The sequence below is a fragment of the Ornithorhynchus anatinus genome, chromosome 3 (genome assembly GCF_004115215.2).
Source record: "Ornithorhynchus anatinus isolate Pmale09 chromosome 3, mOrnAna1.pri.v4, whole genome shotgun sequence".
In the NCBI taxonomy this organism is placed as follows: domain Eukaryota; kingdom Metazoa; phylum Chordata; class Mammalia; order Monotremata; family Ornithorhynchidae; genus Ornithorhynchus; species Ornithorhynchus anatinus.
In genome coordinates, this window is record NC_041730.1 from 6,692,898 (window position 1) to 6,716,051 (window position 23,154).

The window sequence follows — 23,154 nt, forward strand, 5'->3', positions numbered from 1 at the left end:
GGGCGGCGCGCGCGCGCGCGTCACCGTCGCGCGCCGGGGGGGGCGGGGCCGGGGCGCGCGCCCAGGGAGCGCGATGGCGGCGCTGGGCGGGGACGGGCTGCGCCTGCTGTCGCTCTCCGGGCCCCAGCGGGAGCCCGAGGCGGCGGGGGCGGCGGCGGCGCGGTCGGGCCCGGGGCCGGGCCTCTGCTGCTGCTGGGTGTCCGTCTGCTCCTGCCTCAGCCTCGCCTGCTCCTACGTGGGCAGCCTCTACGTGTGGAAGAGTGAGCTGCCCAGGTGGAGATGCTGGGGCGGCGGCGGCGGCGGCGGCGGCGGCGGCCGAGCGCGCGCGCGCGCGCCCCCGCGGCGGAAGGTCAAGCGCGCCCCCGGGGAGGGGGCGGGGCCCGGCGCCGTAGGAGCCCAGAGTAACGGGGGGATGGGGATGGGGATGGGGATGGGGGGGGAAGGAAGGAGAAGGTCCCGCACCGACTCTCCAGTCCCCGCAGAGACCACCCGGCCGTCATCAAGAGGCGTTTCACCAGCGTCCTGGTGGTGTCCGGCCTGTCCCCGCTGTGCCTCCTGCTCTGGAGGGAGCTCACCGGCATCCAGGTGCACGGGCGGCTGGGGGGGGGGGGGGGAGTCGGGGGGCGGGTGCCCGGCCCGGAGCCCCGCTGACCCCCCATCTTCTTCTGGCTCAGCCAGGCACACCCCTGTTCACCTTGATGGGCTTCAGGTTGGAAGGCATCTTCCCGGCCGCGCTGCTGCCCCTGGTGCTCACCATGGTAGGCTCTTCCCCCGGCCCACCCGGGGCGGAGCGGGGCGAGGCCCGGTCCTGCCGCCCGGGGCCGGGGAGGACGGGGCGGGAGGGGCGCGGGGGTGGGGGCCGCTGGGGCCCGGGCGGCCGTGGGCAGCCGTTGCGGCCTCCGCCTTCGCAGGTCCTGTTCCTGGGCCCCCTGCTGCAGCTGACCATGGACTGCCCCCGGGACCTGGCAGAGGGCCTGAAAACCGCTCTGGGTGAGCTCCCGGCGAGGGGGAGGGAGAGGAGGAGGCGGAGGGGCGCGGAGGGGCGGAGGGGGGCAGGCTCCCTCCGACCTCCTCGGTGGCCCCGGGCGTCCCCTCCCCCCGTGCCCCCCGCACCGCATCAGCCCGTGCCCCCCGCCAGCTCCCCGCGCCTGGGCGCGCTCCCTGACGGACATGCGGTGGCTGCGGAACCAGGTGATCGCGCCGCTGACGGAGGAGCTGGTGTTCCGAGCCTGCATGCTGCCCATGCTCACGCCCTGCACCGGCCTGGGCCCCGCCATCTTCACCTGTCCCCTCTTCTTCGGCGTCGGTGAGCTTCGGGGGGGGGGGGAGCCGGGCCGCCGAGGCCCGCCGCCCGCCCTCCGCGGAGCCCGCCTCCCCCTTCGTCCCCATCCTCGGCCGGGGCGGCGAGCCGGGCCCGACGGGAGCCGGCGGGGGCCGGTCGGGACGGGGGGCGCGGCCGGCGAAGGGTGGGGGTAACGGGCCCTTCCCTTCCAGCCCATTTCCACCACATCATTGAGCAGCTGCGGTTCCGCCAGGGCAGCGTCGGGAGCATCTTCCTGTCCGCAGGTGAGGCGCCGGGGGGGAGCGCGGCGGGGCCGGCCCTGGGCCCTCTGCCCACGGGGGCCCCCGCACCACGTGGGGGAGAAGGGGCGCATCCGTGTCCCCGAGGCCCCCGCCGCCGCCGTGTCAACGTAGGCTAGGGCCGAGGGGCGATCGGAGGGCGGGACCGCCACGCCCGCCACTCTGCCGGGCCGTCGGGAAGCGGCCCGGCGTCACCCTCACCTTCACCGCCCCCCCGGGACTCTCCCGCCCGAGGGGGTGGGAAGGCGGGACCGGCCCCGGGGGCGTGAGGGAGGGGAAATCCGCGGGCTCGAGGACCCCCTGGGGGCCCCCCACGGCCTCTCCCCGCCACCACCCCGTGCGCCTCGCACGTAGTAAGCGGGCGACGCGCACCGCGACGGTCACGCCGCCGCGACCGTGCCCTAATCCCTATCCCGACGCCCGCCAGCCTTCCAGTTCTCCTACACCGCCGTCTTCGGGGCCTACACCGCCTTCCTCTTCATCCGCACAGGTACCCCCCGGGTCCTCCCCCTCCGCCGCCCCCCGCCCCGCTCGGCGCGGCCCGGTGGGTGGCGTCCGGGTGGGCGCGGGCGGGCCGGGGGGCCGGGGCCCCGGGCCGCTCCCCGTCTCCCCGACGCCGGGCCTCCCCTCGCCCCCTCAGGGCACCTGATCGGGCCGGTGCTCTGCCACTCGTTCTGCAACTACATGGGCTTCCCGGCGGTGTGGGCGGCGGTGGAGCACCCGCAGCGGCGCCCGTTGCTGGCCGCCTACGCCCTGGGCGTCGGCCTCTTCCTGCTGCTGCTGCAGCCGCTGACCGACCCCGGCCTCTACGGCAGCCTCCCCCTCTGCCTGCTCCAGGAGAGGGCCTCCGGGGGGGCCGGCGCGCCCCTCTGCTCCTGACCCCCACCCGCAGCCCCCCGCGGACTCGCTGGGGTCCCCGTGATCTCAGGAATTTTTTGTAGCCGAGGAGGAGGAAGAGGGGGCCGCAGCCCGGCCCCCCCGCCCCCCGGGGGGCGGGGAGCGGAGAGAGGAGCCGATGGCGCCCCGTCCCCGCCTCCCCGTGTCGGACCCGGGGCTCCCCCGGACCCCCGGCTCCTCTCCCCCTCTCGGGGAGCCGCTCGGGGGGGGGGGCGCCGCGCCCTCCCCCGATTCCCAGGGTTTTCTCATTTGTCTTTTTGCATCGGACTTTGTATTCGGAGATTAAAGAGATTTAACTTGCTGTAACGGGGGCTCTGGCCTTCCTGCTCCGGGCGGGACCTCCTCGCTCCGCCGCTGGCGTGGGACTCGACGCCTCTGGGGCCGGGGTGCCCGCCCGCCCCGGGGGCAGAAACGGGGGGGGGCGGGTTCTGCCCCCGGAGCCGCTCCCCCTTCCCCGACGGGCCCCGCTCTCCGCCTTCCGGCGAGGCCTCAGCTCGGGGATGGAAGGGATCGGGGGGTAAGGGGTCCCCCAAAGCCCCCGCCGGAAAACACACGCACTCACACACACACACCCTGGGTCTCCGTCTCCGGGGCGAGGTGAGCCCGGGCCCCCTCCCGCCGCCCCCGACCCCCCCGGGGAGGGGGCCGGAAACAGGCTCGGCCGGGCCGGGGGAGATGACGGTCCGCTTTATTGAGTCTGTGAATGTCCCGGGCGCCGGGGAGGGCGGGGGAGCCCTCCCCTCACCCCTCTGCTCCCGCGCCCCACGACTGCGCCCCCCCCCCCCCCCCCCCCCTCGGCAGGGGGCGACGGGCAGAGGAAGTAGTCCGTCCGTCCGTCCGCCCGCCTCCGGCCCCACGGGAGGGAGCGGCCGCCCCGGGGCGCGCCGGGACGGGGCGGAGAGGGCGGCGGGGTGGCTCCGCTCCCGGGGCCGGTCCCCCGGGGTCGGCGTGGTCTCCGGGAGGAGCCGGGGCCGGGCCCGGCCCCTCCCCGGCCCCGCCGGCCGGACCGGAGGGGGCGGTCACTCGATCTCCAGGATCAGGTCGTCCCCTTCCAGGGTCGCGTCGAGCTCGACGTGGACCTTGCGGACGGTGCCGGCCAGGGGCGAGGTGACCACGGTCTCCATCTTCATGGCGCTCAGCACGCACAGGGGCTGCCCCTTGGCCACGGCCGCCCCCTCCTCCACCTTGATGTCGATGACCTTCCCGGGCATCGGGGCCCCGATCTGGCCCTTGACGTCCTTCAGGGCCTTGGGGTGGAAGTGCATCTCCTGGGCGGAGGGGGCGGAGGGGGCGCCGTCAGGACCCGGGCCGTGGCCCCCCCCCCCCCCCCCGGCCCGCTCCCCGCTCCGGGCCTCCGGCCCCCCGGGCTCCCCTCCCGGGCCCGCCCCCCCCCGCGCCCCCTCTCTGAGTCCGGCCCCCGCCCGGGCACCTTCATGGCCTGGGTGTCCTTGACCAGGATGGAGCGCAGCTGCCCGTTGAGTTCGAAGAAGACCTGCCTCTGGCCGGCCAGGTTTAGGTCTCCCAGGGCCAGGGCCTTGATGTGCAGGGTCTTGCCCCGTTCCAGTTCCACCTGTGGGGGAGGGGAGGGTCAGGGCCGGGGGCCCGCCGACGGGGAGGTGGGTCGCTGGAAGGGGAGGCGGGAGGGCGGGAGGAAGGAGACAGAGGGCGGAGAAGAGGAGGGCGGAGGGACCGGGGTTCCGGGCCGCCGGGCCGCCGACCTCGACCTCCTCGGCGATCTTGGGACCCTGCAGGAAGAGGCGGGTGTTGAGGCTGTCCACGGGGCCGAAGGCGCCCGTGAAGTCCTTGAACTGGCCGAAGACGTCGGGGTACATGGCGGCCGACAGCACGTCCTCCGGGGTGATCTCGTCCCCGTGCCGCTCCGCCAGCTCCTTCTCCAGGGCCTCCAGGTCCAGGGGGGCCATGGAGGCGCCCGGGCGGCCCTCCACCCGCGGCAGGTCCTTCAGCACCTGGAGGGGAGACGGGCCACCGCGGGGCTCGGCCGGCGGACCCCCTCCCCGCCGGGGCCCCCGCCCCGCCCATCCGCCCGGGGGGCTTCCCGGTCACCCGGGTCCCCCCGCCCATCCACCCGGTGGCCCGCGTCCCTTCCCCCGGCCCCTCCCGGGGGGGGCGGCGCCCGGCACCTTGGAGCGCAGGGGCTCCGGGAAGCCGCCGTGGGGCACGCCGATGTAGCCCTGCAGGAACTCCACCACGGAGCGGGGGAAGGACAGCTCCTCGGCCTGGGCCTCGGCCTCGGCCCGGTTCAGCCCGTTCTGCACCATGAACTGGGCCAGGTCGCCCACGATCTTGGAGGACGGAGTCACCTGGGGGGCGGGGGGGGGGGGCGGCGATGGAGCCGGACGGAGAGCTCCGCCGGGGCCCGGACCGGATCCGCCCCCGCGAGCTCCCCGCGCGCCGCATCGGGGGAGCTCTCTCGGGCGGCGAGCGCCCGACGGATCCCGCGGGCCGACGGGTCGGCCGACGGCCGGGCCGGCCCCTTCCCCGGGCGCCCGCCTCCCACCCCCTCCCCCTCGCCCGGCCGCCCCCCCCCCCGCGCACCTTGATGAGGTCGCCCAGCATCTGATTGGCCTCCACGTAGGCCTTCTTGACCTCCTTGAACTTGGCTCCCAGCCCCATGCTGTGGGCCTGGAAGTGCAGGTTGGTGTACTGGCCGCCGGGGATCTCGTTCTCGTAGACGTCCGCGTTGCCGGACTTCATGGTGGCCGTGCAGTCGAAGGGGGCGTACAGTCCGCGAGCCCCCTCCCAGTACTCGCTGTAGTCGAACACCCGCTCCAGGGTCACCCCTGGGGAGCCGGGGGGAGGGGGGAGCTGGAGCCGCGCGGGGCCGAGGCCGGGGGCCCGGCCCCCCGGGGCCCCGGAGCGGGGAGGCCGGGACCCGCGGCCCCCCGGCCCCCCGCGGGCGGAGGCCGGAGCCCCCTCCCCCCGACCCCGGCGGCGCCCCGCCCCCCCCCCCCCCCGCGGGGGGACGGCTCGCCCCGGCCCTTCCCGCTCCCGAGGGGCGGGCGGCGACCGGGGGATGTCCCGGGGGATGTCCCGGGGGATGTCGGGGGAGCGGGCGGGGCGGGGCGACCACGGTACCCGTATCGAGCGGCGTCCCGCGGGAGCAGGCCACCAGGGCGCCCATGCTGGGCTGGGACGTCATCCCCGACATGGAGTCGGCCGCCACGTCCACCACGTCGGCCCCGGCCTGGGCGCAGGCCAGCATGGCGGCCACGCCCGCCCCGGACGTGTCGTGGGTGTGGACGTGCAGGGGCACGTCCGGGAAGCGCTCGCGCAGGGAGCCCACCAGCATGGTGCAGGCCGCCGGCTTCAGCAGCCCCGCCATGTCCTGCGGAGGAAGGGCCGGTCAGCGGCGACGGCGGCGACGGCGGCGGCGGCGGGGGGGGGGTCCCGGGGCCGCCGGCGGCCGGGGGAGGGGCGGGCCCGGGGCGGTACCTTGATGCAGAGGATGTGGGTGCCGGCCCGCACCAGCTCCTCGGCCAGCCCCAGGTAGTAGGCGAGCGAGTACTTGGCGCGGCTGGGGTCGGCCACGTCGCCGGTGTAGGAGATGGCGGCCTCCACCACGGCCCCCGCGCTCCCCGCCGCCTCCATGCCCAGCAGCAGGTTGGGCAGGTAGTTGAGGGAGTCGAAGACGCGGAAGACGTCCATCCCGTTCTCCTTGGCCACCTCGCAGAACCTGCCGACCGCGGGGAGGGGCTGCGGCCCGGCCCCGGCCCCGGCCCCGGCCCCCTCCCTGCCCCGCCGGCCCGGCCCCCGGCCCCCGGCTCCCGTCGGTCTCCCGGTCCCGGCCCGGGCTCCCCTCCGCCCCCCCCACCTCTTCCCCGCCCCCCGCCGCCTCCTCCGGCCTCTGAACCGGGCCCCCGGCCCCGCCCGGTCCCCCGCCGCCGGTTGCCCCCGACCCTCGGATGCCCTCGCCCTAGTTGCCCCGGCCCCGGCTCCCGGGTGCCCCCCGCCCCCGCTCCCCCCCGGAGGGCCGAACCCAGAGGAGGGCCCGGAGTCCGGCCGGCAGGGCCGGAGGCGGCGGGCGGCCGTTGGGGGCCGTTGGAGGTCCGGCTCCTCCTCTCCCCGGCCGCGGCCTCGCCCGGCGCGGTTGGGGGCCGTTGGGGGGCGGGGGGGCGGCTCACTTGAAGACGACGTTGTCGGGGTAATTGGTGTAGCCCACGGCGTTGGCCCCGCGCAGCAGCATCTGGAAGGGGATGTTCGGGATCAGCTCCCGCAGCTCCTGCAGCCGTCGCCACGGACACTCGTACAGGAAGCGCATGGAGACGTCGAACGTGGCTCCTGGGGGGAGGGGGCGGGGGACGGACGGGGGCGGGTCAGGGGGGGGACGGGGGGCCGTCGGGGCCCACGGCCCGGCCCGCGGGTCTCCCGCTCGCGGCCGGGGGCGTCCGCCCTCCCCGCCTCCGGGTCGGCCCGGGCGGGGGTTTGGAGCCGGGACCCCGCCCCCCCCTTCCCCCTCCCGCCCCCGGCCGGGGGCAGGGAAGCCTCACCCCCCCAGTTCTCCACGCTGAAGAGGCTGCTAAAGTTGTGGGCCACGAAAGGGGCGATCTTCTTGAGGTCGTGGGTGCGCACGCGGGTGGCCAGGAGGGACTGGTGGGCGTCCCTGAAGGTCGTGTCCATGAGCAGCAGGCCAGGGTGGCGGCGCACGGCCCGGGCGAAGCCCTCCGGCCCCTCCCGCAGCAGGACGTCCCGGAGACCGGCCGGAGGGGGACCTGGGGACCGAGGGGCGGGGGGTGGGTCGGGGGCCCGGCCGCGGGGCCCCCTCCCACCCCCGCCCCCCCGGGAGGAGGGGGGACTCACCGATGGGCACGGGGGGCACCACGGGGTCGACGGAGCTGGGGCCGGCGTTGACGGGGAGGGGGGTCGTGGGGCCGTTGACCATCACGTGACCTGAGGGCCGACGGCGCCCCGGCAGCCGGTGAGCCGCCGGACGGAGGGAGGAGGCGGGAGGGTGGGGCGGGGGGAGTCCCCGAGCGGGCGGCGAGGGACGCAGGGAGGGTCGCGGCCGGGGGCGGGAGCGGGCGGCGAGGGGCCGAGGGAGGGCCGCGGGTCGGGGCTCACGGAGGGAACGGGACGGGGCTGGCGCGGCCGGGAGGGGGCCCGGGCGGGGGCCGGGGGGGGGGGGGGGTCTGACCCAGGTAGTGCAGCAGCTTCTGGGCCCGGTTCTGCACGGGCCGCAGCTGGAAGAGCTCCGGGTTCTCGTCGATGAACTGGGTGTCCACGGTTCCCGCCAGGAACTGCTGGTTGTTGAGCACGTTTTGCAGGAACGGGATGTTGGTCTGCGGGACGGAAGAGGGGAGGATACGGGGGGTGGGGGGTCATCGTGGCCAGGCAGACCTGGGGGGCCAGGCAGACCTGGGGGAGGGGAAGGACCGGAGCCGCCCCCCAGGTCCCTCCTCCCCGGGGGCCGTCGCCTCGCTGCCCCCGCTCCCTGCCCCCCCACCCCCAGGCCCGGGGCGTCATGCAGGAGAGCCCGGGGGCCGCGTGAGAGCAGGCAGACGTACGGCCCCGGCCCCGGCCCCGGCCCCTGGCTCGGTCCGGCCGCCCGCTGTCTTCTAGCCACCCCGGGACAGGGAGGCCCCCCCCCCCCCCCCCGGCAACGGGCCGGGGCTCACGTGGCCTCGACTCCCACCCCCGCCCCGAGGGCGGGGACGGCCGGTGGGGCAGAAGAGTGACGAGGGGCAGACGCAGGGAGGGCCGGAGTCTGGCCCTCGAGCAAGTGGGCCTTATTCTTTCGGCCGGGCGGCCGACCCCCGGGGCTCCCCTAGGGAAGGGGTCGGCCGACCTCCGTGACTCCCCCGGGGCAGGGGCGGCCGACCTCCGGGGCTCCCCGGGGACACGGGACGGCTGACCTCCGCGGGCCCCCGGAGCAGAGGGCGGCTGACCTCTGCCACACCCCGGGGGGGGCACGGGGCGGCCGAGCTAGGCGGCCCTAGGCGGGGAGAGGGTGTGCGGGGGCGGGGCGGCCCGGCGGCGGCGCGGGGTGCAGGCGGACGGCGTGGCCCGAGGCCGGGGGCCGGCGAACCGGCGTCGCCGGGGCCCCGGGGCCAGGGGGAGAGGTCGTAGGGCGTGAGGCCGGGCACGGCGCGGTGGCTCCGCGAGGCGGGGGCGGGGGCGGGTCGCGGTGAGGGGCGGCGGGAGGGAGGCCGCGAGGCGGGGAAGCGGGAGCCGGGCGGCGGGGGCCGAGACCCCCGTCCGCACCCCAGGGAGGCGCCGGCTCCGCGGGCGGGCCGGGTCCCGGGCCGCGGGGGTCGATGGCGCCCTACTTGCTTCCTCGCCACGGCTCCTGGGTTCCGGAGCCCCGGGTCCGCCGCACCCACGGCTCCTGGGCTCCGGGCCGTCCCGGTCCGGACGGCGCCGCCGGCTGCGGGGCCTCGGTCCGCCGCGCCTCGGGCCCCTCTCGCGGCCGGGCCCGGCGCCGGGCTCCTCGATCCGGGGCGGCCGCGGCCGCCGCCGAGCTCCCAGCGTGGCACCTCCACGCTGAGCCGTCAAGGTCGGGGGCGGCGGGGGTGGCCGGCGAGGCCGGGTCGGACTCTCCTCCAAAGCCTGAGAGCCGGCTCCTGGGTGGGGGAGGAACCGTGGGGTCGGGGGTCGGTGGGGGAGACCCGGCCGGAGGGACTCCTGAGACGCTCCCGGGACCCGGGCGTCCCCCAGCCGCCCGTGGCTCGGGGAGAGGTCGCCGGCCCTGCCCGCCGCGCCCCTTCGGCCCCGTCCTCCGCCGGCCCTCCCCGGAGGGCAGCGGGCGGAGAGGGGCGCCGGGGGTCGGGAGGGGCCCCGGCCGGCCCGAGGGAGGCGGGAGAGGCGGACCCGCCACGGGCCTCGCTGGCCGCGGCCCGGCCCCTAGGCTCCCCGGGGCCGGGGAAAGCCCGTCTCCGGGCGGCCGCTTCTCCCCGGGGCGGCGCGCCCTCCCGGGAGCCCCCCGAAAGGCTCTCCGGCTCCAACGCGGCGGGGGTTCGCTTTGCCCCCGCCGGGACGGCCGGCCCGCGGGGCCGTGGACGGCGTCGGGTCGGCCCAGGGTGGAAGCTCTACGGGGGAGAGGGGCCGGCGCCGGCCCGGGGACCGCTCGGGACGCCCCGGGAGCCGTGACGCTGCCGCTCTCCACGGCCCGCCGGCCTCCGGCGGCGAGAAGGCCCCTCTCCCTCCCGGGCGGGCACTCTCCTCTCCCGGAACCGCAACCCCCTCGGTGGAGTTGGGAGACGGAGGTGGGACGGGCCCAGGCGGTCGCTGCGGAGAAGGAAGGAGGCACAGAGGGACAGAAGCGGGCAAGGCGGGACACGTCGAGGCGGGAGGGTGAGCGCCTCGTCCTCACCCCGCCCTCGGCCCCACGGCGCTCGCGTCCGCATCCGTCATTTGACATCTGGGTCGCCCTCCGGACCGCGGGCTCCTCTCTGTAGTGGTGTTTTTGAAGCGCTCACTAGGTGCCAGGCGCCGTTCTAAGCGCCGGGGTAGACGCGAGCTAACGGGATGTGTTCCTCGTGGGGAGGGAACACGTCCACCAGCTCTACTGAACTGCCCCGTGCAGGGCGCTTAGAACAGCGCTCCAGCACACGGGAAGCGCTCGATACACGTTACCGATCGGTCGACCGAAAGGCAGGAAGAGGAGAGACCAGGAGGGAGGTTGGGACGGGCAAGACGGGGAGGTGGGGAAGAGAGGGAGAGAAGGTGCGGGGGAAAGCTTGCGCGGGGAGGGGACCGAGGAGAATCATAATAATTCCGGTGTTTCTTAAGCGCTCGCTCTGCGCCAGGCACGTACTCAGCGCTGGGACGGATAGGAGCGGAAACGGTTGGGCGCGGTCCCCGTCCCACGGGGGGGGCTCAGTCTCGATCCCCATTTCACAGGCGAGGTCACCGAGGCCCAGAGAAGCGAAGCGACTCGCCCGAGGTCGCACGGCGGACGAGCGGCGGAGCCGGGACGAGAACCCGGGGCGAGCCGCCGCACCCGGGGGGCCCCGCTCCCCGTCTCGGGCGCCTGGGTCTCCGGAGGAGACGCGGGGCCGCCCCGAGGCCCCGCGGGCCGTCTTCCCGCCAAAAGCCCGCGAGACGCCCCGTCCAACGGGGACGGACCGTCGGGGGGACGGGCGGAAGGGCAGAAGCGGCCGCTCTACCCTCCCGACGCCACGGGGCCGCCGGCCCTCCTCCGGCCATCGGCGTCGCCGCCGCGGACCCCCCGGCGAGCGGCAGCCGCCGCGACGGGGCCGACCGGTCCGCCGGGACACGGCTCCCGCGCGGGGTGGGGGCCGAGGCCGGGTCACGGCCGGACGCCCGAGCGGCCGCCCCGGGATGGGCCGAGGAGGCGTCTCCCCGCCCACAGAGGAGGCCCGGCGGGGGAACGGAGGGGCGCCCGGACGGACCCGCGCCGACGGGACGGCGGGGTCGCGGACGCGGGCCGTCGGGGCGGGCTCTCCCCGGACGCCGGGCCCCGCCCCAGGTCCCCACGCCCCGGGTCCTCCCGGGAGGACGGGCCGGGGAGGGTCCGGGCCGGGGAGGGTCCGAGCCCGGCAGGTTCCGTCCTTCGTTCTTAGAACCCAGACCCCCCGCGACCGGCGTGGCCCGGGAAAAGGCCCGGGCTCGGGAGTCGGAGGGCGTGGGGTTCCGATCCCGGCTCCGCCGCGTCGGCCGTGGCGACTCGGGGCGCGTCGCTTCGCTTCTCTGGGCCTCGGCGACCTCATCTGGAAAATGGGCAGGAAGACCGCCGAGCCCCAGGTGGACGGCCGATGGGGCGCTCGGAGCGGGCTCGGCCCATAGCGAGCGCTCGACGAATGCTATCATCATCATCGTTATGGTCGTCATCGTTACCACGGGGGGCCCACGGGCTCGGTGGGGACTCCCGCCCGGTCCGGAGAGGCCCGCCCGCCCCCCTTCCCCAAGAGGGGTGGGGGGGGGGCCCACACTGGGTGTCCCCCGCCGCCCCCCGCGACCCGGATGGGGGGCTGGCAGGCCGCGGGGCGGGCCGGGGTGGGGAGGGAGGGGATGGGGCGGCGGGGGGTCGGCGGGGGGTCCCGGGCCGGCGCCATTGGGCGTCCGGGCGGCCACGTGAGCGGGGGATGCGCAAGGACCGGTCACCTTCAGCCCGGGACCGGCCGGTGGCCACGGAGGGAGGGCGGAGGGCCGAGAGAGGCGGGCGGCCGGGGGCTCCCCGGGACTGTGCCCGCGCCCGGTGGCCGGGGCCGCGCCCCGTGGCCGCGCCCCGTGCCCGCGCCGCTGCGGCGCCTCTCCGTGGGGCGGCCCGCGTTGGGAAAGGCTGCGCGGGGGGGCGCCGGGGCCGGGCGCTGGGGAGGGGGGCCCGGGGCGGCGCTGCAGCGGCCCGCGCTCCCTCCCTCCCTCCCTCCGTCCGACTGCGGGGGGTGGGGGTGTTGGGGGGTCCTTGTGCGCGGGAGCCGCGAGCAGGGCTCCCCCGGGGGACGATGAGGAGGCGCGGCCACGGCCCGGGGCGGCGGGGGCGGCGGTGACCCCGGCGCGGGGACCCTTCCCTTCCCTTCCCCTCCCCTCCCCGCGCGCCCCCGCCCCGCGCCCCCCTCCGCGCGCGCCCCCGCGGCCAGCCCAGCCCTGCCCGGCCGGGCCGAGCCGGCAGCCCGAGCGCCATGGGGAGGGGGCTCCGCCGCCGCCGCCGCCGCCGCCGCCCGGGGGGACCCCGGGACTGACACCCCGGGGACCGGGGCCCCAAGGTGAGCAGAGGACCGGGGGGCGCGGGGGAGACGGGCGCAGGGAGGGACGGACGGACGGACGGTCGGACGGAAGGATGGAGGCGGGAAAGGATGGAGGGAGGGAAGGACGGAGGGACGGAAGGATGGAGAGACGGAAGGATGGAGGGAGGGAAGGACGGAGGGAGAGGAGGATGGAGAGACGGAAGGATGGAGGGAGGGAAGGATGGAGAGACGGAAGGTGGAGGGAGGGAAGGATGGAGAGACTGAAGGCTGGTGGGAGAGGAGGATGGAGAGACGGAAGGATGGAGGGAGGGAAGGACGGAGGGAGAGGAGGACGGAGAGACGGAAGGATGGAGGGAGGGAAAGATGGAGAGACTGAAGGACGGAGGGAGGGAAGGACGGAGGGAGAGGAGGATGGAGAGACGGAAGGACGGAGGGAGAGACGGAAGGACGGAGGGAAGGAGGAACGGCGGGGGCAGCCGGGCTGGGGGAGGGGAGGGGAGGGGAGGGGGAGAGACACCCTGACGGGGGCGAGGAGGAGGAGGGAGCGCCGGGGTGCCCCGGGGGACACCCGGAAGGCCCGGGCCCCGTCCCCGACCGGGCCCCTCCTCCCCGGGGCCCGGGGGGGCCGGGCCGGGGGGCGGCCGGGGGGCCCGCGGGGCCGGCGCCCACCCCCTCCCTTCCCTCGCAGGGCGCCCGCCATGGCCCCGCCGCGCCCGCCGCCGCTGGCGGCCGTGGTGGTGGCGGCGGCGGCGGCGGCGGCGGCCCTGCTGCCCGGCGGGGCGGCCGCCTGCCCGACGGCCTGCGTCTGCCAGAACCTGTCCGAGTCCCTGAGCACCCTGTGCGCCCACCGGGGCCTGCTGTCCGTGCCGCCCGACGTGGACCGGCGCACGGTGGAGCTGCGGCTGGCCGACAACTTCATCCGGGCCCTGGGCCCGCCCGACTTCCGCAACATGAGCGGCCTGGTGGACCTGACCCTGTCGCGCAACGCCATCGCCCGCATCGGCGCCCGCGCCTTCGGCGACCTGGAGAGCCTCCGCTCCCTGCACCTGGACGGCAACCGGCTGGCCGAGCTGGGGGCGGCCAGCCTGCGGGGCCCGGTCAACCTGCGGCACCTGATCCTCAGCGGCAACCAGCTGGGCCGCATCGCGCCGGGGGCCTTCGACGACTTCCTGGCCAGCCTGGAGGACCTGGACCTGTCCTACAACAACCTGCGCCGGGCGCCCTGGCCGGGCGTCGGGGCCATGCTGGAGCTGCACACCCTCAACCTGGACCACAACCTCATCGACGCGCTGCCCCCCGGGGCCTTCGCCCGGCTGGGCCGGCTGTCCCGCCTCGACCTGACCTCCAACCGGCTGGCCACGCTGGCCCCGGACCCGCTCTTCGCCCGGGGGCCGGGGGCCGGGGCCCCGCCGGCCTCCTCGCCCGCGCCCCCGCTGTCCCTGAGCTTCGGCGGCAACCCGCTGCACTGCAACTGCGAGCTGCTGTGGCTGCGGCGCCTGCCCAGGCCGGACGAGCTGGAGACGTGCGCCTCGCCGCCGGGCCTGGCCGGGCGCTACTTCTGGACCGTGCCCGAGGGCGACTTCTCCTGCGAGCCCCCGCTCATCGCCCGCCACACGCAGCGCCTCTGGGTGCTGGAGGGCCAGCGGGCCGTGCTGCGCTGCCGGGCCCTGGGGGACCCCGCCCCGGCCACGCACTGGGTGGGGCCCGACGACCGCCTGGTGGCCAACTCCTCGCGGGCCCGGTCGTTCCCCAACGGGACCCTGGAGATCGGCGCCGCGGGCGCCGGGGACGCCGGGGCCTACGCCTGCGTCGCCACCAACCCGGCCGGGGAGGCCACGGCCCGGGTGGAGCTGCGGGTCCTGGCCCTGCCCCGCGGCGGCGACGCCGGCGGCCCGGGCGGGCGGCCGGGGCCCTCGGACATCGCCGCCTCGGCCCGCGCCGCCGCCGAGGGCGAGGGGGCCCGCGGGGCCGGGCCGGCCGTGGCCGTGGCCGAGGTGACGGCCACCTCGGGCCTGGTCAGCTGGGGGCCCGGCCGGCCGGAGGAGCCCGTCTGGACGTTCCAGATCCGGTACAACAGCAGCGAGGACGAGACCCCCATCTACCGGTGAGGGGACCGGCGCTTCCTACCGCCTCCCCGGCCCCCGGCCCCGCGGCCGCCCCCCTCGGTCCCCTCCCGATCCCCTCGCTCCTCCGGCTCCGCCGCCGACCCGCCTGCTCTCCCCGCCTCCCCCCCCACCCCGGCCCCGCCGGGGCGGGGCCGCCGAGGGCCCGGGTCCGGGGCGCGAGGGGCCGCGGGAGGCCGGGACGGAAGCCGTGAACGGGCCCAGGTGGCGGCGGGGAGGGGAGAGGAGGAGGGCGCCCGACCCGCCCGCGGCCCGGCCCGGGGGTGATCTTCCCCGCCCTCCCCGGGGCCGGGTGCGAGAATCTCGGGGGATCTGGGCGCGCGGGGGCCGGCCCGCCGACCTGAGCCCGTGCATCTCGGTCGGTGGGCGGCGGCCCCCGTCTGTCCGACCGCATCCTCTGCCCGTGCCTCGAGCGCTGCCGTGTCCGTCTGCGTCTCTACGTGCCTGACGTCGGCATCTGGGTCTGGTGGCTGAGTGTGTGCGTGCCCTTGGGTGTGTCTGTGGGGGGGGGGGGGAGAGGGGCGGGAGGGCCAGGGGGTGGGGCCGGGCACCCCGGATGGGGAGGAGAGGAACCCGAGCCGGCCCACGGGACCACCGTCCAGGCCTGGGGGACGCTGGGCGGGAGGGACGAGATGGCCCGGTGGCGGTTGCCCCGACGGTGCCGACCGTCCCCCTCCTGCTCCTCCTCCTGCTCCTCCTCCTGCTCCTGCCTCCCCGTCCACCTCCCCCTCCTCGTCTCCCGCCTCCCCTCCGTGTTCCCTGCAGGATCATCCCGGCCTCCAGCCGCCACTTCCTCCTGAGGCACCTGATCCCCGGGGCCGACTACGACCTGTGCGTCCTGGCCCTGTCGCCGGCCGCCGCGCCCTCGGACCTCCCGGCCCCCCGGCTGCTGGGCTGCGCCCGCTTCTCCACCCCGCCGGCCACGCCCCTGTGTCGCGCCCTGCGGGCCCACGTCCTGGGTGGGACCCTGACCGTGGCCGTGGGCGGCGTCCTGGTGGCGGCCTTACTGGTCTTCACGGTGGCCTTGCTGGTTCGGGGCCGGGGGGGCGGGGCCGCCCGCCTCCCCCTCAAGCTCAGCCACGTCCAGTCGCAGACCAACGGCGGCCCCGGCCCCGGCCCCGAGCCCCACCCTCCCCGAAGCCCTCCGCCCCGTCCCCAGCGGAGCTGCTCCCTGGACCTGGGGGAGGGGGCCGGTTGCTACGGCTACGCCAAGCGTCTGGGAGGGGTCTGGGCCCGCCGGAGCCACTCGGTCCACGGGGGGCTCCTGGCCGCGGCCCGTCGGGGGACGGGGGGCAGCGGAGAGCGGCTGGAGGAGAGCGTGGTGTGAGGGGGGAGGGGACCGGAGAGCCCCGGGGGCCGGCCGGGCGCCGGGCCCCGGGCCCGCGGGGGCGGGGGGCTCAGCCGGGGGCCGGGACCCCCGGGGGCCGGCTCCGGGAGGACGGCCGGGTCTGGCAGAGAGAGAGAGAGAGAGAGAGAGAGAGAACCCTGGACGGGGGGGGTTCTGCGGGGCCGGGTTCTGCCCCCGGCTCTGACTCTCCGTGCCTCGGTTCCCCCCACCTCCCCGACCCTCCCCTCGGGCTGCGGCGAGGGGCAGGGAGACCGCCGCTGAGAAGCGCCTGCGGCGTCCCGGGACCCCGGGCCGCGGGGGACGGGGGCCCGAGGTCTCGGTCTGATTCTTAATAAAACGTTGAGGAAGCCTCAGCTCTCGTGTCTCCGGCCTCGTCCCGTCGGGGGCGGGGGCGGGAGGGGGGCCCCGCGGGGGAGCCCCTCGGAGCCTGGGGTGACGGGCTCCTTTCAAGCCCCCGTTTCTGCCTCGCGGGGAGGCAGGCGCCCCGGGCTAGTCCCCGGGGCGGGGTGGTCCCCGGCTCTCCCCGTACTGGTGGAAACCGAGGCACAGAGGGGTACGGGGAGGGAGCGCAGAGTTCTGCCCCCACCTCCCCGCTCCCGGTCTGCAGCCCCTCCACCCTTCCCGGGGCCGGGTGGGCGTCGGGGCCGTAGGAGGCCGGGACCGAGGCCCCGGCCCGCGGGCCCGTTTCCCCGGCCGGCCTCCGTCCCGGGGACGGGGACGGCGGCCCCCCGGGCCCGGCGGCCCGGCTCGGCCGGCGGGGCCCTTCCCGGGACGGCTGAGCCTGGCGGGAGGAAGGGGATTTTTCATGTCGCTCCCCACTTTCCGGTCCCGACCCGTTCCCCTGAGGCGCTCGGGCTCCTCGTCCCTCAGGCTCGACGGTCCGGGGGGCTCAGGCTCCCCTCTGAGGTAAGCGCCCCATCGCATCCTACCCCACGGCGATCGCGCCCGCGCCCGGACCAACGGCCCCGTGGGCCGCCCGCCCTTCCGACTGGCGTGGGCTCTCTCTCCCGCACGTGCGGTAGGTCGGCACCGGCCCTCCGGGTCCGCACGAATGCCCGCTCGCCCAGGGGGACGGGCCGCCCGCCCCTCCGAGATCCGGGCGACTGATCCGTGGGGCCCCCAGAGGGGAGGGCCCCCAGAGGGGAGGAAAGGAACCCCGTTTCTCTACCGGAAACCCCGAGCCCTCGAAGGAACAAGAGGCGGGGCGGGCGCGTGCGTCTGTGCGGGGACGGGGGGGCGGGCAGGGGAGGTCGGGGGCGGAGGACGGGGGCGAGGGGGACAGCTCGGGAGAGGGAGAGGGGGCGAGTGGGAGGGAGAGAAACGGCGCTGAGGAGTAGGAAGACGGAGGTCAAGGGACGGCGGTGGGGAGGAGGGCGCCGGCCGAGATCCACACCTCGGCCCGGGCCGGAGCGGGCGGGGGCGGGCGGGCCGGCCGGCGAGGGGCCGTCGCGCCGCCGAGCCGCGCGTGCGGGAGACGCCCCCGGCCCCCCGCCGCGCGCCCGGCGACCTACGGGGCGACGCGCCCGCGCTCGCGGTTGGGAGCTGGACGGCATCCGGCGGCGCCCCCCGCCACGCTCCCGCCGCTTGGCTCGGCCTGCCCGGCCTCCCGTTCCGGGCCAGCTCCGGGATGCGGGGAGCGGGACGCGGGGCCGGGCGGATACGGAGATATAGAGAGAGAGGCGCACACACACACACGGAGCGGGACTCTCATACCGACAGCGTCGCATCACACACGCGTACGTTTCGGCAATGCCAGGCAGCCGGTCCCTTCCCTGCTCTCCCCCGGAGGGCCCCGCCGCGCCCCCGGCTCCTCTCCCCGCCCCCCGCCCCGCCCCAACACCCCTCGGGCCCCCTCCCCACCGCACCCGACCTACCCCCGGTAGGGCTACCGCAGGGGAGCCGTTCCCCGTCGGGCCGGCCACGGGGCTGGGGCGGGCCCCGGTGCGGGGCGGGGGCCGCTCCAGCTCTCCGTACAGTGCCTGGCACGTAGTGAGCGCTTAACGAATACCGTTATTATTATCATTAGGGTTATTATCGTTACCGCCTGCGGTGCCAGGGCTGGGCTGAGCCCCGCGGGGAGGCGGGGCAGGCGGGTCCGGGGGGTGCCAGGCGTGGATCCGCCCTGGTGGTAATAATAATTTTGGTATTTGTTAAGCGCTTACTATGAGCTTAGCACTGTTCTAAGCGCTGGGGTCGATACAGGGTAATCAGGTTGTCCCCGATGAAGCTCACCGTCTTCATCCCCATTTTACAGATGAGGTCACTGAGGCCCAGAGAAGTGAAGTGACTCGCCCACAGTCACACAGCTGACAAGCGGCAGAGCTGGGATTCGAACTCACGGTCGGGAGGAGGGCACTGAAAAAGCCACCTCCTCAGCCCTCAGACCGCAGTCACTGGGGGGCAGGGCGGACCCCCCCCCGCCCCACCTCCCGGGACGGCTCCAGGCATGACCGTCTGCGGGGCTTGGTTCGGGACTAGTTGAATCATAATAATTATGGGACCGTAAGCGCTGGGACGGATACGAGTGAGTCGGGCTGGGCGCGGCCCCGCTCGCACTCTTCATCCCCGTTTTCCGGACGAGGTCACTGAGGCCCAGAGAAGTGAAGCGACCTGGCCGAGGTCACGCGGCAGGCAGGCGGCAGAGCCCGCGTTAGGACCCCTGTGACCTTCTGACTTGACCTTCTGACTCGCAGGCCGGCGCTCTATCCACTGAGCCACGCCCCGGGGACGGTCGGGCCCACGGGGACGGCCTCCTTTCCGGCCCCCGTCTGCCCCATCCCAGCTGGGGGGGCGCCCGGGGTGTCCGGGAGACGTCAGGGAACGCCGCTGCGGACACCCACCCCGTTCCTGAGCGCCGACGGGCCCCCGAGCTGGGGCTAGGGAGGTGGGGCCCGGTGCAGGTGGGGGCTCAGCCGGTGCCCTCTCCACCGCCGGCGCTCCGCTCGCCCTTGCGCCTTCTATCCGGCGTGGCTCAGTGGAAAGAGCCCGGGCTTGGGAGTCGGAGGTCACGGGCTCGAATCCCGGCAGATGGGCGACCGCGGGCAAGTCGCGTCACTTCTCTGGGCCTCGGTTCCCTCATCTGGAAAATGGGGAGGAAGACCGCGAGCCTCATGTGGGACAACCTGATTACCCCGTACACCCCGGCGCTTAGAACAGTGCTCTGCACATAGTAAGCGCTTAACAGATACCAACGTTATTACGACTATCACGTCTCTGCACCTCCGCGGGTCGCCGAGCAGGGGCTGTGGGGGCGCGAGGACCGGTCCTCCCTCTCCCCCGGACGCGGGGCGCCCCCGGCTCCCGGAGCCCTCTCTCGTTTCAGGGTGCCGTCCCCCGGCTGGGCGGTGGTGGGAAACTAAAAGCCCGGGGGTGGGGGAAGGGGGTGGGCACGGGCCAGGGACGACACGCTCCTCGCCCTCCTCCCTCCGCCGTAATGGCATCTTTCATCCTCCCTCTCTCCGCGTGGGTCCCCCGCCCCCGGCTCTCCCCGTGGCAGATTTCAGATTTCGGATCCGCCTGCCCCGGTCGGGGCGGGGTCCTAAAGCCGGCAACTGGGGGAGGGAGGGAGGGTGCGCGGCAAGCCGGAAGGCGGGCGCGCGGGGGAGGCCGCTTTGGGGTGAAAAGATCCTCAGCCGGCCATCCTCGCCGACGGCCAGTCCTCCTGTGGGCGACGTCGGAGGGGCGGGGGAGGTGGGGAGGCGGAACGGGCCCGCGGGCCAGAATCGGGACCACCCACCGCTGGGCGGGCTGGGAGCCGGGGAGGCTGCGCGCTAACTTAATACCATTAATCAGGATGACGGTCTTCGTTAAGTGCTTATTCCGTGCCGAGCACCGAGCGCTGGGGTGGAGACACGATGATCGGTTCCCAAACGGGACTCACGGTCCGAGCAGGGGGGAGGACGGGTGTTGCAGATTTTGCAGATGGGGAAACTGAGGCGCCCGAGGCCACACAGCGGACAAGTGGCGGAGGCGGGATTAGAACCCAGGTCCCCTCACTCCCAGGCCCGCGCTCTCTCCACTAGGCCACGCTGCTTCCCTCCGTGGAAGCGAAACAGGGCCACCACGCCGGCCCATCTCATAGAGAAGCAGCGTGGCTCACTGGAAAGAGCCCGGCCTTGGGAGTCGGAGGTCGTGGGTTCAAATCCCGGCTCAGCCGCTTGTCAGCTGCGTGACTCTGGGCGGGTCACTTCACTTCTCTGGGCTCAGTTCCCTCATCTGGAAAATGGGGATGAAGACTGTGAGCCCCCCGTGGGACAACCTGATCGCCTCGTATCCTCTCCAACGCCGAGAACGGTGCTTCGCACACCGTAAGCGCTGAACGGATGCCTTTATTATCGTTATTAAATTGGAGCTAACCCACTCATTCATTCATTCATTCATTCATCCACTCATTCATTCGCGTTTGTTGAGAACTTACTCTGTGCACTTTCTCAGCAGTATCTCTAGAGGAGACCTCCTGCCATCTCTCAAAATAATAATAATTCTAGTAATTATTATTACGGTAATTAAGCGCTCACTATGCGCCAGGCACTGTACTAAGTGCTGGGGTGGATACGAGCAAATCGGGTGGGACACGGTCCCTGTCCGACCCGGGGCCCGCTGTCTCAATCCCTACTTCACAGACGAGGTAACAGGCACACGCAAATAAAGTCACTTGCCCGAGGTCACCCGGCAGATAAGTGGCAGAGCCAGGATTAGAATCCATGACCCGCTGGCCCCCCGGTCCGAGCTCCAACCACTTATGCCAACCTGCTTCTCAAAATCCACCCTCGCCACCTGCGCATCGATCCGATTCCTTCGCACCTTTATCCAAGTACCTGCCCCTTCCCTTCTTCCCTCCCTAACTGCCATCTTCAACCGTCGGCTCCCCAGCGGCTTCTTCCCCCCTGCTTTCAAACATGCCCACGTCTCCCCTTATCCTAAAAAAACCCTCCCTTGACCCCACCACTCCCTCCGGTTATCACCCCATCTCCCACCTACCTACCATTCCTCTCCAAACCCCTTGAGTGAGCGGTCCACACCGGCCTTCTCAAGCTCCTCCAATTCTCCACCCGACCCCCTCCGACCGGGCGTCCGTCCCCTTCGCTCCGCAGAGACGGCCCTCTCGGAGGTCACCGCCGACCTCCTTCTCGCCAAATCCAACGGCCTCCGATCTCGACCTCTCGGCGGCCTTCGACGCCGCGGACCACCCCCTTCTCCCGGAAACATCGTCCAACCTGGAACCCGGCGCTGAGTGCAGCGCCTAGTACCGTGCGGAGCGCTTAACCAATACTACGACTTCTATTGTTATCGGGAGCCCAGAGAGCCCCAACACCCGTAGGGCAACAACCCCCACGAGAGGCCAACTAGCCAAACGCGCGGCCAGCCCGGCTTCGGATTTCTGCCGCGCCGTTCTCCCCGGGAACCTCCAACTCCGTCACACAACCGCCCTCCTTCTGTCCTCACGTCATCCAACGGCGCCGCCGGTCTCCATTTCACAGACCGGGAAGCCGAGGCCCGGCGTGCCTCAGTTGAGCCCCAGGCCCAAATCTGCCCCAGGTCAAACCGTCGGCAGCCCGGGGGAGGGTGAGACCCGGGTCCTCTGACTCCCAGCCCGGGGCCGGGCTTACTCTACTCAACCCCGCTGCTCCAGGAGAAACGTTACACCAACAGGTCGCGTGAACCGGACCCGGAAAGCGTCAGCGGAAACAGAAAGCCCGAAGAGGCTGAGATCGACGTGCCCTCCCCCACCCCATCACGGCGAGGTCTCCTAGGCCGGGCTGAGGTTCCCGGCGGGGGAGTCCAAAGGAGTCCCTCCGAGCCGGCCCCGGTGACCCGCGGACCGTCTTGGACCGCTTTCTCCCGGGGGCCGGACCCTCGGGCCGAGCCGTCCGGACCGGCCGGAACGTCGAGGAGGGACGGCACCGTGACCGACTGCCCCCTTTTCAGCGGAGGACTAGCGGACGGTGACTTGATGGGGCGGGGGGGTGGCGTCTGTGAGCCCTCGACCGCCGGCCCTCGCCGCGGGAGCGGGAGTGGGGAAGAGAGCCGGAAAAACGCGGAGGGAGAGGGTGGGACCGACACTCACGGGGAGGGAGCCCGGAAGGTGCCACCCGGCACAGGTCCGCCCTCCGACGGGGCCGGGGGAGGGGAACGGTGCTGCCTGGCAGCGGGAGGTCTGAACGCCACCGGGGCGGGGGGGGGTGGGGAGGGGAATCCCATCCAGGCGCGGCCGAACCGACCGCCACGCCCCTACCTCCCGCTGAGCCGGCGGGCCGACGGCGCTTCGGCCGGCTGGAACCGAGCGACCGGCAGAGAGGCGACCGCGCTTCGCCGGCGGTCCGACGGGCAGCTCCGACCGCCGCGACGCCACGAGGCCATCGGGCATCCCGGCGACGGATCGAGCGGCCCCGAGGGTCTCGGGGGAGGCGGCCGAGGCCCCCCCCCGCCCCGGGAGGTGAAGAGATGAGAGGAACCTCCCGGAACGCCAACCCGGGGAAAGGCGGGAGGACGACGTCGCGCCGCCGGGTGGTGGCCGGGGGGGCTCCCTGCCGTTGGCGCGTGGACGTCAGAGACGCCGGGCAGACGGTGCTAACGCACCGACGCCCGGCCGAACGGGGCCGAGTGGGCTGAGAGGGTCCTCGGGGGGGCGGGTTTGGGCCTTCCCCTCCTCGGCCAGCAGAGCAAGAGACGAGGGAGTTGGGGGGCGGGGGGCCGGCCGCCTCCGGGCCGCTTCGCTGGGATGGACCAGGAGGGGTGGCGGGACTGTGTCCGACCGGTAGCTACTCCAGCGCCTACAACAGTGCTCGGCACGAAGTAAGTGCTCGCCGAGTACCGTAGTTATCGTAGCCCGGGGGAGGCCTCTCCCGCCCGCTCTACCGGCCCCGCTCGAGGGCCGCCGGGAGCCGGGGACGGCCCCCGGGACCCGCGGATCGGTCCGGACCGCCCCGGAGACCGGAGGATGCCACAGAGAGGCCCGCCGACTGGGCCCGGACGCTCGGGGGGTCCAGGGATCCCACGGTGGGGGACGCTGCCGAGCACCGCGAAGGGTCTGGAACAACCCCCGGAGCTTTCGGGGGAGGCCCAGGCTTTCCCCTGCCAGGAAAGGGGTTCCCATGGGGTCGCAGCTACCGGACGGCCCGGCCACTCTTGGGATGCAGCGCGTCCCACCGGGGCACCGGCAGGGGACGTGAGCGGTCGGGGGGCCGTTCCCGGACGGGGAGGACCGCGCGGCCCGGGCGGGTGGGGACGGGAGCCGGGCCTTCCCTCACCTTGACCCCGCGCACGCGGAACTCGGCCAGCGCCCTGCTCATCTTGGTGGCGGCCGTAGGGTGGTCCTTCCCGTGGGCGATGACCTTGACCAGCAGCGAATCGTAGTGTGGGGAGATGATGGCTCCTTGGAAGGCGGAGGCGTTGTCCAGCCGGATGCCCATGCCCTCGCCGCTGCGGAACACCTGGGGGCGGCGGGGGAGGGCTCGCTTAGCCAGGAGCGGGAGGAAGGGCCCCGGAGGCCCCGGGTTGGGCCGGGGGAGGGCTCCTGCGGGCTCTGGGGACGAGGGGG

The 23,154-nt window shown here is 74.8% G+C and overlaps 3 protein-coding genes across 4 annotated transcripts in view; 2 read left to right on the plus strand and 1 right to left on the minus strand.

The window, feature by feature from the left end:
- Positions 1-58: 58 nt before the first annotated feature.
- Positions 59-2,784, plus strand: RCE1 (Ras converting CAAX endopeptidase 1). 2 transcript variants are annotated; one of them, XM_029060616.2, is made up of 8 exons: positions 59-273; positions 483-585; positions 675-758; positions 912-990; positions 1,139-1,306; positions 1,495-1,566; positions 2,009-2,071; positions 2,222-2,784. In XM_029060616.2, exons 1-8 carry the CDS (start codon positions 74-76, stop codon positions 2,458-2,460), a joined length of 1,008 nt encoding a protein of 335 aa, XP_028916449.1. In that variant the 5' UTR covers positions 59-73; the 3' UTR covers positions 2,461-2,784. The 2 variants fall into 2 exon arrangements, with proteins under 2 accessions (XP_028916449.1, XP_028916450.1); XM_029060617.1 differs by lacking the exon at positions 59-273 and having other exon boundaries at positions 499-585; positions 679-758.
- Positions 2,785-3,432: 648 nt separating this feature from the next.
- Positions 3,433-23,154, minus strand: part of PC (pyruvate carboxylase) — a 100,516-nt gene continuing 80,794 nt past the window's right edge. The window contains 12 exon segments of the mRNA XM_029059810.2: positions 3,433-3,746; positions 3,908-4,048; positions 4,197-4,445; positions 4,620-4,799; positions 5,035-5,279; positions 5,575-5,824; positions 5,932-6,172; positions 6,621-6,777; positions 6,987-7,208; positions 7,297-7,386; positions 7,631-7,775; positions 22,865-23,047. Coding sequence (XP_028915643.1) covers positions 3,498-3,746; positions 3,908-4,048; positions 4,197-4,445; positions 4,620-4,799; positions 5,035-5,279; positions 5,575-5,824; positions 5,932-6,172; positions 6,621-6,777; positions 6,987-7,208; positions 7,297-7,386; positions 7,631-7,775; positions 22,865-23,047 — 2,352 coding nt within the window. The 3' untranslated portion in view covers positions 3,433-3,497.
- On the plus strand, positions 8,751-15,593 carry LRFN4 (leucine rich repeat and fibronectin type III domain containing 4). Its single transcript, XM_029060245.1, has 3 exons — positions 8,751-9,625; positions 12,832-14,247; positions 15,032-15,593. The coding sequence occupies exons 1-3, from the start codon at positions 8,751-8,753 to the stop codon at positions 15,591-15,593; spliced, it is 2,853 nt and encodes a 950-aa protein (XP_028916078.1).